The sequence below is a fragment of the Typopeltis vanoorti genome, chromosome 17, assembly GCF_054136105.1.
Source record: "Typopeltis vanoorti isolate ZY-2024b chromosome 17, IOZ_Tvanoo_1.0, whole genome shotgun sequence".
In the NCBI taxonomy this organism is placed as follows: Eukaryota; Metazoa; Arthropoda; class Arachnida; order Uropygi; family Thelyphonidae; genus Typopeltis; species Typopeltis vanoorti.
Window position 1 is genome coordinate 84,139,410 of NC_143565.1, and position 14,979 is coordinate 84,154,388.

The 14,979-nt window shown below is 36.0% G+C and overlaps 1 protein-coding gene across 1 annotated transcript in view; it reads left to right on the forward strand.

Annotated features, from left to right (window-relative positions):
* Positions 1–14,979, forward strand: part of LOC150097580 (inositol-tetrakisphosphate 1-kinase-like) — a 255,498-nt gene that overhangs the window by 134,535 nt on the left and 105,984 nt on the right. The window contains exon 6 of the mRNA XM_090406952.1: positions 12,822–12,865. Within this exon, the coding sequence (XP_090263078.1) occupies positions 12,822–12,865 (44 nt within the window). The remainder of the gene's footprint in view (positions 1–12,821; positions 12,866–14,979) is intronic.

Below are 14,979 nucleotides of genomic sequence, written 5' to 3' on the forward strand. Positions count from 1 at the left end.
TCTTGCAGGACAACTTGGATAGATTGGAGTTCTGGGCTAAGGAGAATGGATGTCAATTTAATGTGACAAAATGTAAGGTTATGCATTTTGGGGTGAAAAGATTAGCAGCAGTATACCACATTGGTGGAACTGTACTCCAGGAGATTGATGAGGCCAGGGACTTGGGAGTGTTGGTGGATAGGGAGATGAAGTTTAGGGGGGGGGGCACATTGCAAAAGTGGCTAAATCAGCTCATCAAATCACTTGGTTACTGAATAATACTTTGACGAGCAGAAATAAGCAAGTTATTGTTCCTCTGTACTGAGCCTTGATAAGACCTCATCTCGACTACTGTGCCCAGATTTGTCACCTAGGTTTCTTCTTGATGGGGAGGAGAGGATCCAGAGGCAAGTGACCAAGATGATAGCAGGTCTATGGAATAAACCTTATTAGAACAGTTTGAAGATTTGTGGGTTGCAGAGATTGGTTGATAGGCGGAAGAGGGGTGATATCATTGAGACATTCAAATTACTGAAGGGTTTCTATAGGATTAATTCAGAGGATATTTTTGAGATCAGGACTGGTGGTGGGAGGACTAGGGGCCATACATGGAAGCTGGGCAAGAGTGTGGTTAGCAAGGGTGTTAGAGCTGGGTTCTTTACTTATAGAGTGGTAAATGAGTGGAATAAGCTGCCAGAATCTGTTGTGTGTGCTATGATGGTGAGTGAGTTTAAGGCAAGGTATGATATATACTGTGAGAATGTCGTATAGTTGTGTGGACATGATGTTTAGGGCCTCCCCTCGATGAGTCTAAGGACTCCCTGGAGTCGCCCGTAATAATAAAGGATTAAACTAAATATATAATTTATAGTCTAACCAAGTGAATAAAACTTCTAATAAAAATATTCCTGAGAAACATTGCATCTCATGCTATCTGTGATCTTCTATAAAGGAACGTTGAATAACCTATATCAAAAAAGGCTTCTGGTTCTGTTGGTATTTCTCGACAAATTGAAAGACGAATTCTTGAACTGATGCTTCTCCTTTATTATCTTCTTATACTCATCCCCCCCCCCCCCACACACACACACCATAGTAGCAAACACTATATTCAGCCCATTACAAAAATGAGATAAATGTCATCAAACTTATCAACTTATTTCTCTCGCCTTTTTACTGTCCGAAGTAATGAAGGAAATCATAGTCATCCGTTTCATGACCTGAATAATTGACCAAATCGCTAACCCCCAAGTATGGATTTTGCCACTCAAGATTCACAGCAGATCTTATCTACATTATCTGCCACTGGAAACATGCCATGCAGTGGTTTAGAGGAAACCTATTCTGCACTTAATATTTCTAAAGCATCTAATAGGTTCTGCATGGAGGGCAAATTTTTATCTTAGGTCAGGGCTCTCTCTCGATTTCTCTACTAATGCAGAACATTCTTACATGTGTTAAGACTTAAGTACTAGAAGAAATGCATTTTTAGTCGCTTAATGTAGAGAAATTGCACTGTGAAATCCTTTTTCAGTGATGTTTTTTTCCATTAAGCTGCTAACATGAGTTCATGTATACATAAACAATCTTCTCTCACTGACCTCAAATCCTGGGCATATTTTTGTTGAAAGCACCCTTCATTCTTGTTATTATATATGATAAGCCTTATAGTTGCTGAAACATCCCAAGCTTCAAGTTTGTCTGTAACCAGTGCCCTAAATAATAATCTTCATACTGTTCTTCAGTAGACTGACAACAACCTAGTCATCTTCATTGCTTAACCTGGCATAACCACATCACTTCTATGGCATCGTCACTTTCTAAAATGCTTGGCATCTTTTTGTTTTTGCTCAAGACAGTACTTTTCATCACTATTTGCAGTCTGCACTGCAAATTTGAAATTTGCAGTGCTGACTGCAAATTTCAAATTTTGCCAGCCTTAGAATACTGCTCTCGCATTTAGGGTGGTGCACCAAATATCTCTAAAAATTCTCAATGCTGTCCAATACAAATCAGTTAAGGTAGTTAGCAATCCTCTCACTTTCTTCAGCCACTGTGTTACAAATAGTGGATTTCTGCATGTGTTTTATAAATCTATGTTCATAGTTCAGCAGAATTGACATCTGAGCAAAAGCTGCCCAACATCCATATATAGCTCATCTCTTAACCTACTGAACCTATTAGTTCCATTCAGCTTTCCTGTCTGTTCTGTGTCTAACAGCTTTCTCTGTGAAGTGTTACACCCATAGACTTCAAAAATGAACAACAGTGGGGTGGGGGGGTTAAGAGAAGAATTCACTCCCCCTACACTAATGTTGAAAGAACATAAATAAATCATGATGGTGACTTGTGCATCATAACAACTCTACTGGTCCTCTCTACCATTATGTCAGGGAACAGGGTAAACAGTGAAAAGTCATCTGTAGGAACAACCCCAACAGGATTGAAGATGAGACCATCAAAAAAAAAAAAAAAAAATTAAAGCTAGCAGAGGAGTTACAGAAAAAAACTTCTTGATATAAATTGACAATAATGATAGTTATAAATAAGTTTATTCAGATATTAGGGATCAGGCAAATAAGAGAGGAGCAATAATACTCAATATTAAACTTTAACTTCTTGAATGAAAGCTAATTGCAAGTAGAGAAGTGGACAGATTTCAAAATTAGAAATATTAAAACGAGACTTACTTGTACCTCGGTCCACAGAAGGCTGTAGCAGGAAAGTGGAGGTAATTTTTCAGATCATTAAAGATGACATCACATATAAAGGAAACACTGTCTTGTTGGAGGCCTAAACAGAGTAGAAAATTAATTCCAGATGTAGTTTTGAGAAAATATGGAGAAATGGGCAGTGCTAATATTAATAATAATAGTGAGCATATGCTCATTGGGGTGCAAAGTCCACCTTCCCCATGGTGCACCTGGGGTGTTGGGAATCCTAACCATTATCGGACCTGGACTCAACACCACTAACTGAGCTATGGTGAACACTTCAGAACCATGGGTAGGAGAAGTGTATATGCGACTACAGCAAAGATGCCACCACTGCAACAACAGAAATGGCCCCGAGCCCTGCACGACCCATACTTACTTTCTACAGCGGCGGTAAGTTACAGTGATGCCAGGATTCTAAGAATTTTGCAGATGAAAACAGGCCACCTCTTAAATCTATGAAAATGGCAATCAGTACTCGAACTTTGGCAAGAGACTACAGAATAGATTTATTAATCAAAGAACTAACCAATATCAACTTAGATATCCTGCTAGTGAATGAAACAAAAAGATTAAGAGATTGAAAGAACTGACAGCAAGATGGTATGATGGCTCACAGATACTCCTCGGAGCATCCTCAAAGATTGGCGGAGTGGGTTTCATTGTTAAATCTAAGCTCACCAAGTCGATCCTTTCTTGTAACATCATATCTGAAAGAATAGGTGTACTCCTAATTGGAATAGAGAACAATATTACAATAAAATGAATATCCTGCTATGCTCCAACATCTGTAGCTGATAATGAAGAAATAGAAAATTTTTACGTGAATCTTGAACAGGCATTAAATTACAAGTCAAGATACACATTCATTGGTGGTGACTTTAATGCCAGAATAGAATGTGGAAAAGTTTTTAAGGTCCAAATGGCCTAGGAGAAAGAAATAGAAGAGGAGAGAGATTAGCTGAATTTGCTGCAGCTGAACAACTCTTTATCATGAACACTTTTTTCAGCAAATGCCCAGGAAGAAGATGGACTTGGCAATCACCAAATGGAGACACAAAAAATGAAATTGATTACACTTTAACAGACTGTAAAAGACTGGTACAATAGGCGAAACATACCTCAATATAGATTCTGACCACAGACTCCTCAGAGCCATTATAAGAATAGACCACAAAAAAGAACAACATATTAGGGCAACATCAAACCACAAATGACAACCCAAACAAATAGACCACAAGTTTAGTGAAAGTACATAGAAGAGACCGAATGGACTATTAAAAACTGTTACATAAATGATGACTATATTGACTTTATTAATAAATTTAACGAGTGTAAGAAAAAATCAGAAATTCCTGTGAAACAAAAGAGAATGACTCTCACCTCAAACTATAGAATTGAAGAAATCTGAAGGAAATTTTCTAGAATACAAAATTATCTGTAAGTGACTAAGCAAAAGAATTCCAGAAGACTACAAAGCTTTGAGGATACAAAAACTAAGAGAAGCGGTGCAGGCAAAAACCAGCTTGAAAAAAAATAAGAGTAAGACTTTCCATCTGCTTTACAGGATCAAAATGGAGAAAAACATACTAATTGCAAAAAAGGATAGAAGAAATTGTGCAGAATTTTTATAATGATCTTTATGCAACTAACTGCCAAATCTCAGAACCTATCATTCCAAAACAAAACAATATATGACGTACTTCCAGAAGAAATAGAACATGCCCTTAAGAAAATGAGTAAAGCTAAAGCCTCAGGACTTGATCATGTTAAGGCTGAAGAAATCCAACAAGGTGGACCAACTATATTCAAAGCCTTGGCTACCAGATTCACGTTGTACTTCAAAAGAAGGAAAGATTCCAGAGGAATGGAAGACTTCAGAAACCATACTTCTATTCAAAAAAGGGAACAAGAAAGACATAAAAACTATCGTCCAGTCTGTCTACTCTCTCACATATATAAAATCATAAACAGAGTAATACTGAATAGAATCCAAAACACTCTCAAAGACAACTCCAGTAGAGATCAGGCAGGATTCAGAAGAGGCTTCTCCACAATAGATCATATCCAGGTCATTTTGCAACTAACAGAAAAATGCAGAGAATACTGAATCCTTCTGTTTCCTCTTTATTGATTTTAAAAAAGCATTTGATACCATAGAACACAATGCAGTGATCAGTGCCTTACTGGAAATAAATGTGGACCCTACTTACATCCACATGATAAAAGAAATTAACAGAATCCGACCACACAAATAGCCTTATTTGATCAACCTATAAATGTAGATATAAAGAGAGGGGTCTACCAAGGCGATGTGATCTCCCCAAATATATTTACCATCACCTTAGAATACATTCTGAAAAAAATGGACCTAAACAGAGGAATAAGCATAGATGGTGAAAAACTACAAAGCTTTGTTCTGATGATCTAGTATTGATATCTCACAACCCAAAAGACCTAGAAGAAATGGGTGAAAAAAATATACAAAACAGCAGTGAGATAGGCTTAGAAATGAATCTAGAAAAAACAAAATGGATCATAAACATCTACACAAATGACAGTCACCTATGTATTAATAAAATCATTATAGAACAAGTTGACTCTTACAATTACTTAGGACAAACAATAAAAATGAATCACGATTTATCTGAAGAACTAGCAAAAAGAAAGCTGCATGGCTATCATTCAACAGACTAAAAGAAACACTTACTGATCCAAATATTGACATCTCTGTGAAGGCAGAACTATTTAATAGTTTTGCCTTCGTGATTCTGATCCATATGTGAGTGATTGAAGAATGACATTCTTCAATCACTCGCATATGGATCAGAAACATGGAACACAAGAAAAGAAGAGACTCTCAGAATAACTTGGCTTGCAATAGAATGTTGAATTTGTAACATCAACAAAATGGAACATGTTAGAAACTAAGAATGAGATCTGGCATAAAAGATGTGGTAAGTGCAGTATATGAATGCAAGATGAGATGGGTAGATCACATAGCCAGACTCAGGGATAACAGATGGACATATAGAATACCCAACTGGCAACCAAGAATAAAGAGAAAACCAGGAAGATCACCTACAAGATGGGAAGATCCACTAATGAAATCTATGGATATAAATGTAGAAGAGAGAGGCTTGATTGTTGGAGATATCTTTGTGACCTGCACTCATGGAGAAATCCTGAGTGAAACACAGGTCCATCAAGGTTATCAAGATAATATGCTCGATTTCCACTTGGTATGTACTAATTATTGCAGACACTATTTTCCTACTGAAATGTGCATGAATTCATGTGAAAATGAGATTTTTCTTGTTTATGGCTGTTATCAATTGTCATTGTTGATAGTGATGTCTTGGTCCAAGGTAGAAAAATGTACAGGTAAATTGGAGTAGGAAGTGACCACCAGACTATTATTGAGAAGGATAAAAATGAATCTCATTGAACAGAAAAGATTAGTTTTGAAAAGAAGTCAAGTACAGGTAACCCTCGTATAATGCAGATGTTAGGTTCCATAGAAATGCCGCATTATATAAATCGCGTTATACGAGACTCGGATCACATAGAAAAAGTAGCGTTATGTTCCGAAATTGTTTTCTTTAAAAAAATTATATAAACAATAATGACATATCCAACAAAAATATATTTTTATTTAATTCAGGTAATTCATGTAATTTATGAAAATATATAAATTATGAAGCAAATGCATGAATTACCTGAATTAAATAAAAAATATATTTTTGTTGGATATGTCATTGTTGTTTATATAATTTTTTTAAAGAAAACAATTTCGGAACATAACCCTATTCCTACTTTTAAAGAAAATAATTTCAGAACATATCTGCAAATCCTCGTGCTATGAAAGATTAAAATTACAAATTGTACATAAATTTCATTGCACCTAATGCATAAAATGTCTTAGGCAAAATAAAATAAAGTGCATATTTTAATTTTTCATAGCACGAGGATTTGAGTATCGGTTAATAAACATTGGTTTTGTCATGTAATCACCTGATGCATTACTACAAAACAGTAGAGTAATTCTATCTTTAGAAACTTTGAATCCAGGAGCTGACTTTCATTTTTCGAAATATAAGTGCATTTTTGCATTTTTTCCTTCAATATAACCGGATTCATCTGCATTGAACACCTGGTCTGCATCATAAATGTTTATAACCTGTGAGAGCTTTTTGTTTAATAAGATTTTCATCCAAAGGTATTTTCTTTAGAGTGCAATCTTCTATCTATATCATTAGAGATTTGTCCATTTTCCCATTAGAATATTGCGTATACGAGCAACGTGCTTTGCACTTACCATTGACCCAGCAACGAACACTTTCTCGGATTTTATGTTCATTTTGTTTGATCGAATTGTTGGTTCATTTAAATTCAAAGTCCTTGCAAAAGCTCTTGGTTTTTCTCTATTTTTCAACCGATCCAAGATTTTAATTTTTTCTTGGAGAGAAATAAATTTTCTTTTTAATGTTAGTTTTTCGCTTTTGTTGCAGTTTGTGGCCATTGCTATAATTTTTTTTTTACATAAAAAACATCACGTATTCCTTTCCTTTCCATGTGATGATACACGTCCGTGAGCCTCCTTTACGGGGAGGGATGGCACCATCTAATTCCCCCCAAATTTTATCCGGGCTCTGGAATCGGCATAGCTGACGAATCAGACCTTTGGCTTGATCAGTATTTCTGACTGTAATCCGTGTGTGTTCACTGGACCGGTTTGCCTGCTTGCTGGATGAAAAACCCCAGATAAACTGGTGGGAAAAACTCTGCTGTCCATGCCTAAGACCGGCTAACTTGGCTATGGCTGAGGAAGATCCTTAAGCTCCCCGCATCGTCGAAGGGAATTGAACCTAGGACACTTCTTCCCCAAGCATATGGTTGCGAAGCTCATAGCCACTAGGTTAACCGTGCGGACATCACATATTAATTATGTATGTAACTCACCAGAAAATAAAGTGCTCAGCTTGAGATTAACACACTTATGATTTTAATTCGCTTTCCTGGCAGAAAACGAAGACAATTTTCAGCAATAAACACTTTACACGGTCAGCAATAAACACTTTACACGGTCAGCAATAAACACTTTATACTTAAACAATTGACTGAAATAATTTTCAGCAATAAACACTTTATACTTGACGTACATGCGTAATAAAGGGTATTTCTCCTGTTATAAATTCACTACTTATAATTACATGCCTGATACGGACAGATGCAAATTTAATGAAGATAAAATTTGATTTTCAAGTCGCACGGTGAAAAACATACGAAAAGATAAAGGGTTACTACAATTTGTAGACAGTGTTTTTATCTCAACTGCGTTGTATAAGTACCATGTTGAACAAGGGTTACTACAATTTATAGACTGCGTTGTATAAGTACCGCATTATACGAGGACTACCTGTAATTTGAAATTTTAAAAAATGAAGCAAGGTAATAAAATATCAAACAGTGGTAGAAAATATCAGGAGGGTTGGAGTACATTTGTATATTCTAATCAGAAGAACATATCAATACTTGAGATTTAAAAAACAACAGAAACTCGAAATGCAAAAAAGCAGCTGGAGTAGATAATATTTGACCTTCATTGTGAAATATTATATGGTCAAAGAATATAGAATTCAAGGTCAAATGCTGTTAGATCTGATTATACTGTCAGAGAGGGCTTCAGTAAAAGATACCACTGCTCTGCCTCTAGTTGGTGACTGATAATGCAGTAGTGACTTGGAAAGTGGCTAAATTTAGGAATGTTACATACTGAACTATGAGCAGGCAATTATGAACAGCTGAAGAGTATGTTGGGTTCTGTCCCATGGTATTGGTTATTGGATAGGAAGAATATCAGCAGTGCCTGGGAAGCATATAAAAATGATACAATTTCGGGATGTGTCCCTAGAGTTTGAAGAATAAATAGGGCAGGAGTAAAATGGGGCAATCTTATTAAATAAGAGATTCTTAAGACAAAGATTGTGGAAGGAATACTCTGTGCATAAGGATGATGTGAATGATGTCAGTTATGAAAATTATAAAGAACAGGCCAGAGAATTACAACTATTATGGAAAGCTGTCTGATTGTGAAAAGAAACTGGTTTTGCAAGCTTCTTTGAAATTTCTACAACTGAAATCTTCTTCTTCTAGGTAAGGCATGGAGCTGCTATCCCAATCAATGGTATGGTTAGTAATTGCAAAATGATGAGCTAGATCTGAATTGTCTGTTCTGTTGTTAACATCTCCTATATGTTCTTTTTTTCAGATTTTGAGGCTTCTTGACATCTGTCCTATATAGTTTAGACCATAAGCAGATGGGATGTTGTACACTCCAACGTGTTTGAAAAAAGATTAATGTCTTTTGGCGATCTTAAAACGTGACTGACAGTCTTGACCGGTTTGAACACAACTCTGATGTTAAAAGATTGTTAAAAAATGTTGAAGGGGAAAACTAGTGAAGAAGTTCCATTTAGCCTATATACGAGTCCCTTTTCCCCTTTGAAATGAAGTGTTTCCTTTAGTAAAAAGTGTTTTTTTCTCCTCATTCTTCTTTCTCATCCATCAGATGACAGGTTGAGTCCCCTATGAACAAACCTTTGTGATCAGATTCTATTTCTGTCATCTCTGAAGCTCGATAATTGTGACCTTCCCTTCAAAGACTAGCCAAGATCGATTTGGTCTGTCTCTTGATCATCTTCCTTCAATGATTCCATTCAAGAACGTATTTGATAATCTTTGAAAGGACATTCTCTGGAGGTGTCCAAACCATCTTAATTGCTGTTTAAGAATTATAGCTATCTTCTCTATAGTTTAATTCGTGCTTGACTGCTCATTTCTTTTGTGTTCTGACCATTGAGTTTTATTTATTTTTCTTGAGCATTTCATTTTGAATGCTCTGATTTTTTTTCTCATTATTTATTATTAAGGTCGCTAAATAGGACCACACAGTGTCAGTTTCAGTTCTTCATGTCACTTGCAGTGTGAGTGAATAACATGTGGTTTGCTGTTTTGCCATATTGGCTGTATTGTTAGTTAGGTGTTGTTACAACCTTGTTGGCTGGGTGGTTATCATATTCACTCTCCAACCAACAGGCTGCTTGTTTGAATCCCAGTCACATGGATATTTGCAAGTCTAGGTCATGGAATATTTTTGTTGTGAGACCATTACCCTGCTTAATTGGATGGTCTGAAGTGGCTTGAAAAAAATTCCATGTTTAATCTCATCATCATCATATTCCTGATATGCATCCTCAGGGGATATACAGGATAATTATGATAGTACTACATAAAAAAAAAAGTTACATCATTACTAACTTCCCGTCAATAAATTTCCTCCAGATTAACCTGTAATCTGTCAACATTCCAATATTATCAGATCTTATATTTCTGTCTGCGCAGTTAGCCGAGTGGCTATGCTCCTGAGAAAGGAGTGTCCTGGGTTCGATTTCCATCACTGATGTGATTAGGATCTTTCTGAGACATAGCCAAGTTAGCTGGTTTGGTGTGGACTGAAGGGTTTTCTTCGTTTATCTGGGGTTTTTCATCCTGCAAGCATTCAAATCGGCTTTGAGAACTCGACGCTTCTACAGACATAGGATACACCAGGAGGCATAGGACTAACCACCTTATCCTTATGTGTGGTTGCGGTTAAATGAATAGAAAACCCTTGACACTGCAAAGTAAAAGAGGGAAAAGGGAAGAAGAATATTTCTGTCTTCTAAGGCACTTTTTACTGTATCAGTCCACCTACATCAAGGTGAATTGATCAATTAAACAAGGTATTAAACCCTTGTTTAATCCTCATGCTTCAGCGGCATGAAATTCTGTCTTGTTGTACCATCATTTTGCATTATGGTTTAAGCCAGTAAGAATACAATTTGGTCAGCTAAATCCTAAATTGCTAGTCCATCCTCGTTCAGTATCCAGGTAGGTACCTAACAGACTGCACCACGAGAAGGTGAGGATTGGCATTAGATTAGAAGCCCTAATGGTTGGTTCTCTGCATTGCTTAAAAGGTTATGTAGAGATCTTCTCCTAGTTACACTGGTGGCCAAAATTGTGGGAAACCTTTTGGAAAAAGTGTATTTTTAAGGTTTGATGGCTCATAACACCATTTTTTTGGTGTAATACCATAAAATTATATATCAATGGAAAGATAATTTAATCAAGAATGTAATGCAACAAAGTTTGTTTAATTATCTGTATTCTATGGAAAGTTATAGCCAAATAACCAAAAAAAAGAAGCACAACTTGCTTAGGTTGATATGGAGTAGCTTTCCTTCATTTGAATGTAGCCAATGAGCATGAGTGTTTAGAGAGCCAATCATGTGTCATCTTGTTTTGGCAATGAGCCAATAAGGTCACAGTAGGATTCAGCTATTGATGTCATGTATTGGAGCCGAGAGGAGGACATTTGTCATTGTGTTATGTGATTGCTATCAAGTTGGTTGGGTTTTTTTGAGTTCTTTCATTTAGTGAGCTTGTAAAACATAATAAAATTAAAGAAATGGCGCAAAGAATTGACTGGTCACCCAGAAAGCGATATAAAATAGTACTATTAAGTGAACAAGGCTACAGATATGAAGAAATTAGAAGAAAAATTGCTGGAAACTTCACCAAAGGTCACATTTCTATATTTTTGAAGAGGTATAAGGAGACTCACTCACTACAAAACCAGACTGGTAAAGGCAGGTAAAGGTGCACAACAGCAAGTGATGATAGAAGAATTGAGAATCTGTGCCTATGTGACAGAAGAAAATCATCTGGGTATATACAAGATGAAATGGTGCAATACAATGTGAAGTTGAGTGCAAGGACTGTTCGGTGCAGACTGTAGGAATTTGGTCGAAATGCTAGAATTCCACGAAAAAAGCCACTTTTATCACTCAAACAAAGGTTGAAAAGATTAAAGTGGCTAAAACCTACGTTTACTGGACAGCGGAACAATGGGACAGTGTTATTTGGAGTGATGAGATTAAAATCTCCCTATTTGGTAGTGATGGCATAAAATATGTAAGGAGAAGAATCTGAGAAGATTTGCGTCCTGATTGCATTACCCCTACCATGAAACACTCACTTAGTGTTATGATCTGGGGTTGTATGACATCAAAAGGTGTGAGCAGAATTTGCGTGATTAATAGGAATATAAATGCCCCAAAATACATAAATGAAATACTTCAGCCCAAAAAGAAGCCTTCCGCACGTTATCTTTTCCAAGATAATGAAGCATTTATATTTCAACAGGATTCAGCTCCATGTCATGTTACTGCTGTGTGCAAAAAGTGGTTTCAAGATAATCATATTCCACTGCTGGAATGGCCTTGGAATAGCCCAGACGTTAACCCAATCTAAAAATCTATGGGGCCGACTAAAGAAACTTGTTAGTCAGAAGCAACCCCACCAATAAAACCCAATTAATAGAAGCAATAATTCAATCTTGGTTTCACATTATAACAGCTGCAGAATTAAAAACTTGGTTCGCTCCATGGGAAGGCGTTGTAAGGTCGTAATTAACGCTAAAGGTTACCCAACTAAGTATTAACTCACATTGTGAGAATTTTTGTATATCTCATTTTTTCTGTTTGTTTCATTTTTCTTCTTTATAACTGCTGTTCTAATAAAAAAATCCTTCATAAAAAGTTATTGCATTACATTCTTGATTAAATTATCTCTCCATTGATATATAATTTTATGATATTACTCCAAAAAAAAAGTGGTGTTATGAGCCATCAAACCTGAGAAATACACTTTTTCCAAAAGGTTTCCACAATTTTGGCCACTAGTGTATATAGCTTTTGCCTTTAATTGCCCATGTATTTAGTCTCTAGAGTAGGATTTTCAAATTATCTAATCCTTAGTCCACTTGTAATACCTGTATACTGTAGGCTAATGGCCTTTGGTGGGTTGGTTTCACATTTAAAAAAAAAAAACTTTCTCTGCTTAAACGAACATAAAAGAAAATCTTCATTTAAAAATGAAGATGTTCTTTCCTTTTCAACATTTTGTGTGAATTATTCCTAAATGTAATGTTCAGTTTAACAATAATTATCTATTTAAATGTTTATATAAAATTCATCTGTATGTATGTTCACAGTTAGAACATTTATTTTTATATCTTTGCAGTATGCAAGCCATCACTTGCACATGGGTCCAGTTTAGCCCACAAAGTAAGTGGAAAATTTAACTGCCTGTGACAGTTTGATTGAAAATCATTCATCAAATTTTCTGAAAGATTAAAGCATTATTTTGTGATTTTTAAAATTTTTTTTTTTTGTTTTTATAGTTCGTGATTTATCTTATGTATCAACCATGTTGTGTTGCTGCCAGTAAGTCCATTAACATAGGGAAATAGTTGGCTGTTTATTTTGAGGGTAATATGGTTACTCCACAAACCAGCTGCTACATCATAGAACTGGAATAAAGTAATGATAATACTTTAGAAGGCTACCAGGGTGTCTGTGTATAGATTCCTGTAATGGGATGTGAGGACACTGCCAAGGGCATGATTATCAGAGGAGTTGGATGAAATTCTCCATGTGTATGGAAAATTTCATCCAACAGGGTAATGAATTCTTAATAAAGAATTCATTACTGTGTGTACCATTCCCTCTGAATTTCAGCTTATCTTAAATAGCTATGAATACAGAAATTGATTATATGCAGAAAGCGTGGACTTCTCAGAGCCTTCCAAAGATTCACTTCACAGATGTGTGGTTTATTTCATCTCATCAAAATTCACTTCCATTTCCAATCTACAATTTTGCAGATTGGCAAATTATGTTTGCTAACAAACTCAGATTTTGGCTTCTTTAATTCTCAGTTATGCCTTTCATGACCTTTTCGTCTCAAAAGTGGCTTTTGTGCATATGTTCAATCTGACATATCATGTTGGTGAGTTTCCATCTTTATTACTCTGCTAATGCACCATTCATTCTGAACTTTTGATTTCCTTTCTTTAAATGTAAATTTCTGCACTCTGAACTTTCCTAATAGCAAAAATGTTTTCTTTGTTGATTTTAATATTCATAGTTTCAACTTGTTTCTTTTTTACAACTCTCCAAAAACTAAAATTTCTTTCTCACTGGTAACTCTAGGAATACTACTGATGTTTATCCTCTTGGCAATTCAGACCACAATCTAGTGCTGTAGTGAAGGCAATTCAGACCACAATCTAGTGCTGTAGTGAAGGCAATTCAGACCACAATCTGATTTCTGCAGTGAAGAAACACACAACCACTGTCATCCATGTGTTGTTTGGCATTAAAAGGATGCAATGTGGGAAGATCTTTGACTTGCATCCTTGATTTCCTTGGTTGAACTGTTTTTCAGTCTTCTGGTCAATGCATTTGCACTGAACATATTTGAGACAAATCTTATCAGTATGGAAATGTTCATTCCTCATTCTGTTTCAAATTATCATCCTTCATTCTGTGAAAAGTATACCAAGACTGTGATAAAGAGCCAAGAGGCTATTTTTTTCTGGTGGCGTAAATTAAGTTAAGGGGATAATAAATCCCTCATTATTTTAAAGCCGGATATGAAACTTGGAGATCGAAATCTAAGAGTTTTATGCCAAAGAACTATCGGCGAGTCCAAGCGTAAGTCAACACCTGGTAGTACAACACTAGGGCAACTCTGAGCAAGCTCCATCACTATCCTTAATATTTTCTCATAATGTAAAACACAGCTACTAGGAGATGTAAGACTGTATAAGAGACAAATCATGCATATTGCAATTGGCTTTCATGAAAATCTCCATCCTGTTCTGTTTCTACTAAAGCTCAAAATATTCACAAGCAGATTTTTGGCACATCCAAAGATGATCTTGGAATGGCAAAAACAGGAATCTAGCATGCTTAAATAGTTATTTTTGATCTTTATGCAGCAAAAACATCAAAGATCATACTATGCCAGGACATAGGTTACAGCAGTACATACGGTAAAAAGTTAGGACAATCACAAACATCCATGCCCTTGGCAAGATTTGAACCTGCAGCCTTTTGGCTGGAGAGCAGAGGTGCTAACTACTTGGCCAACCAGATCGGCGTGTTCAAATAGAATCATGCTATCTGGTCTCCTGCTGAACTATGGCAGTAACTTTTGTTCATTCTTGCTCACATCTCTTTTACTCTTGGATGGTTCAATTGCATTATTACCCAAAACCAATCTCTTTGTTTCTTATTTCCCTCCCCTCATCTTGCATTGATGTCTTGGTAAATGTCAATCATTGAAAACACAAATTGTTTTCAATGGTTGCAAGATTAAAAAAAAAAAAAAAAAA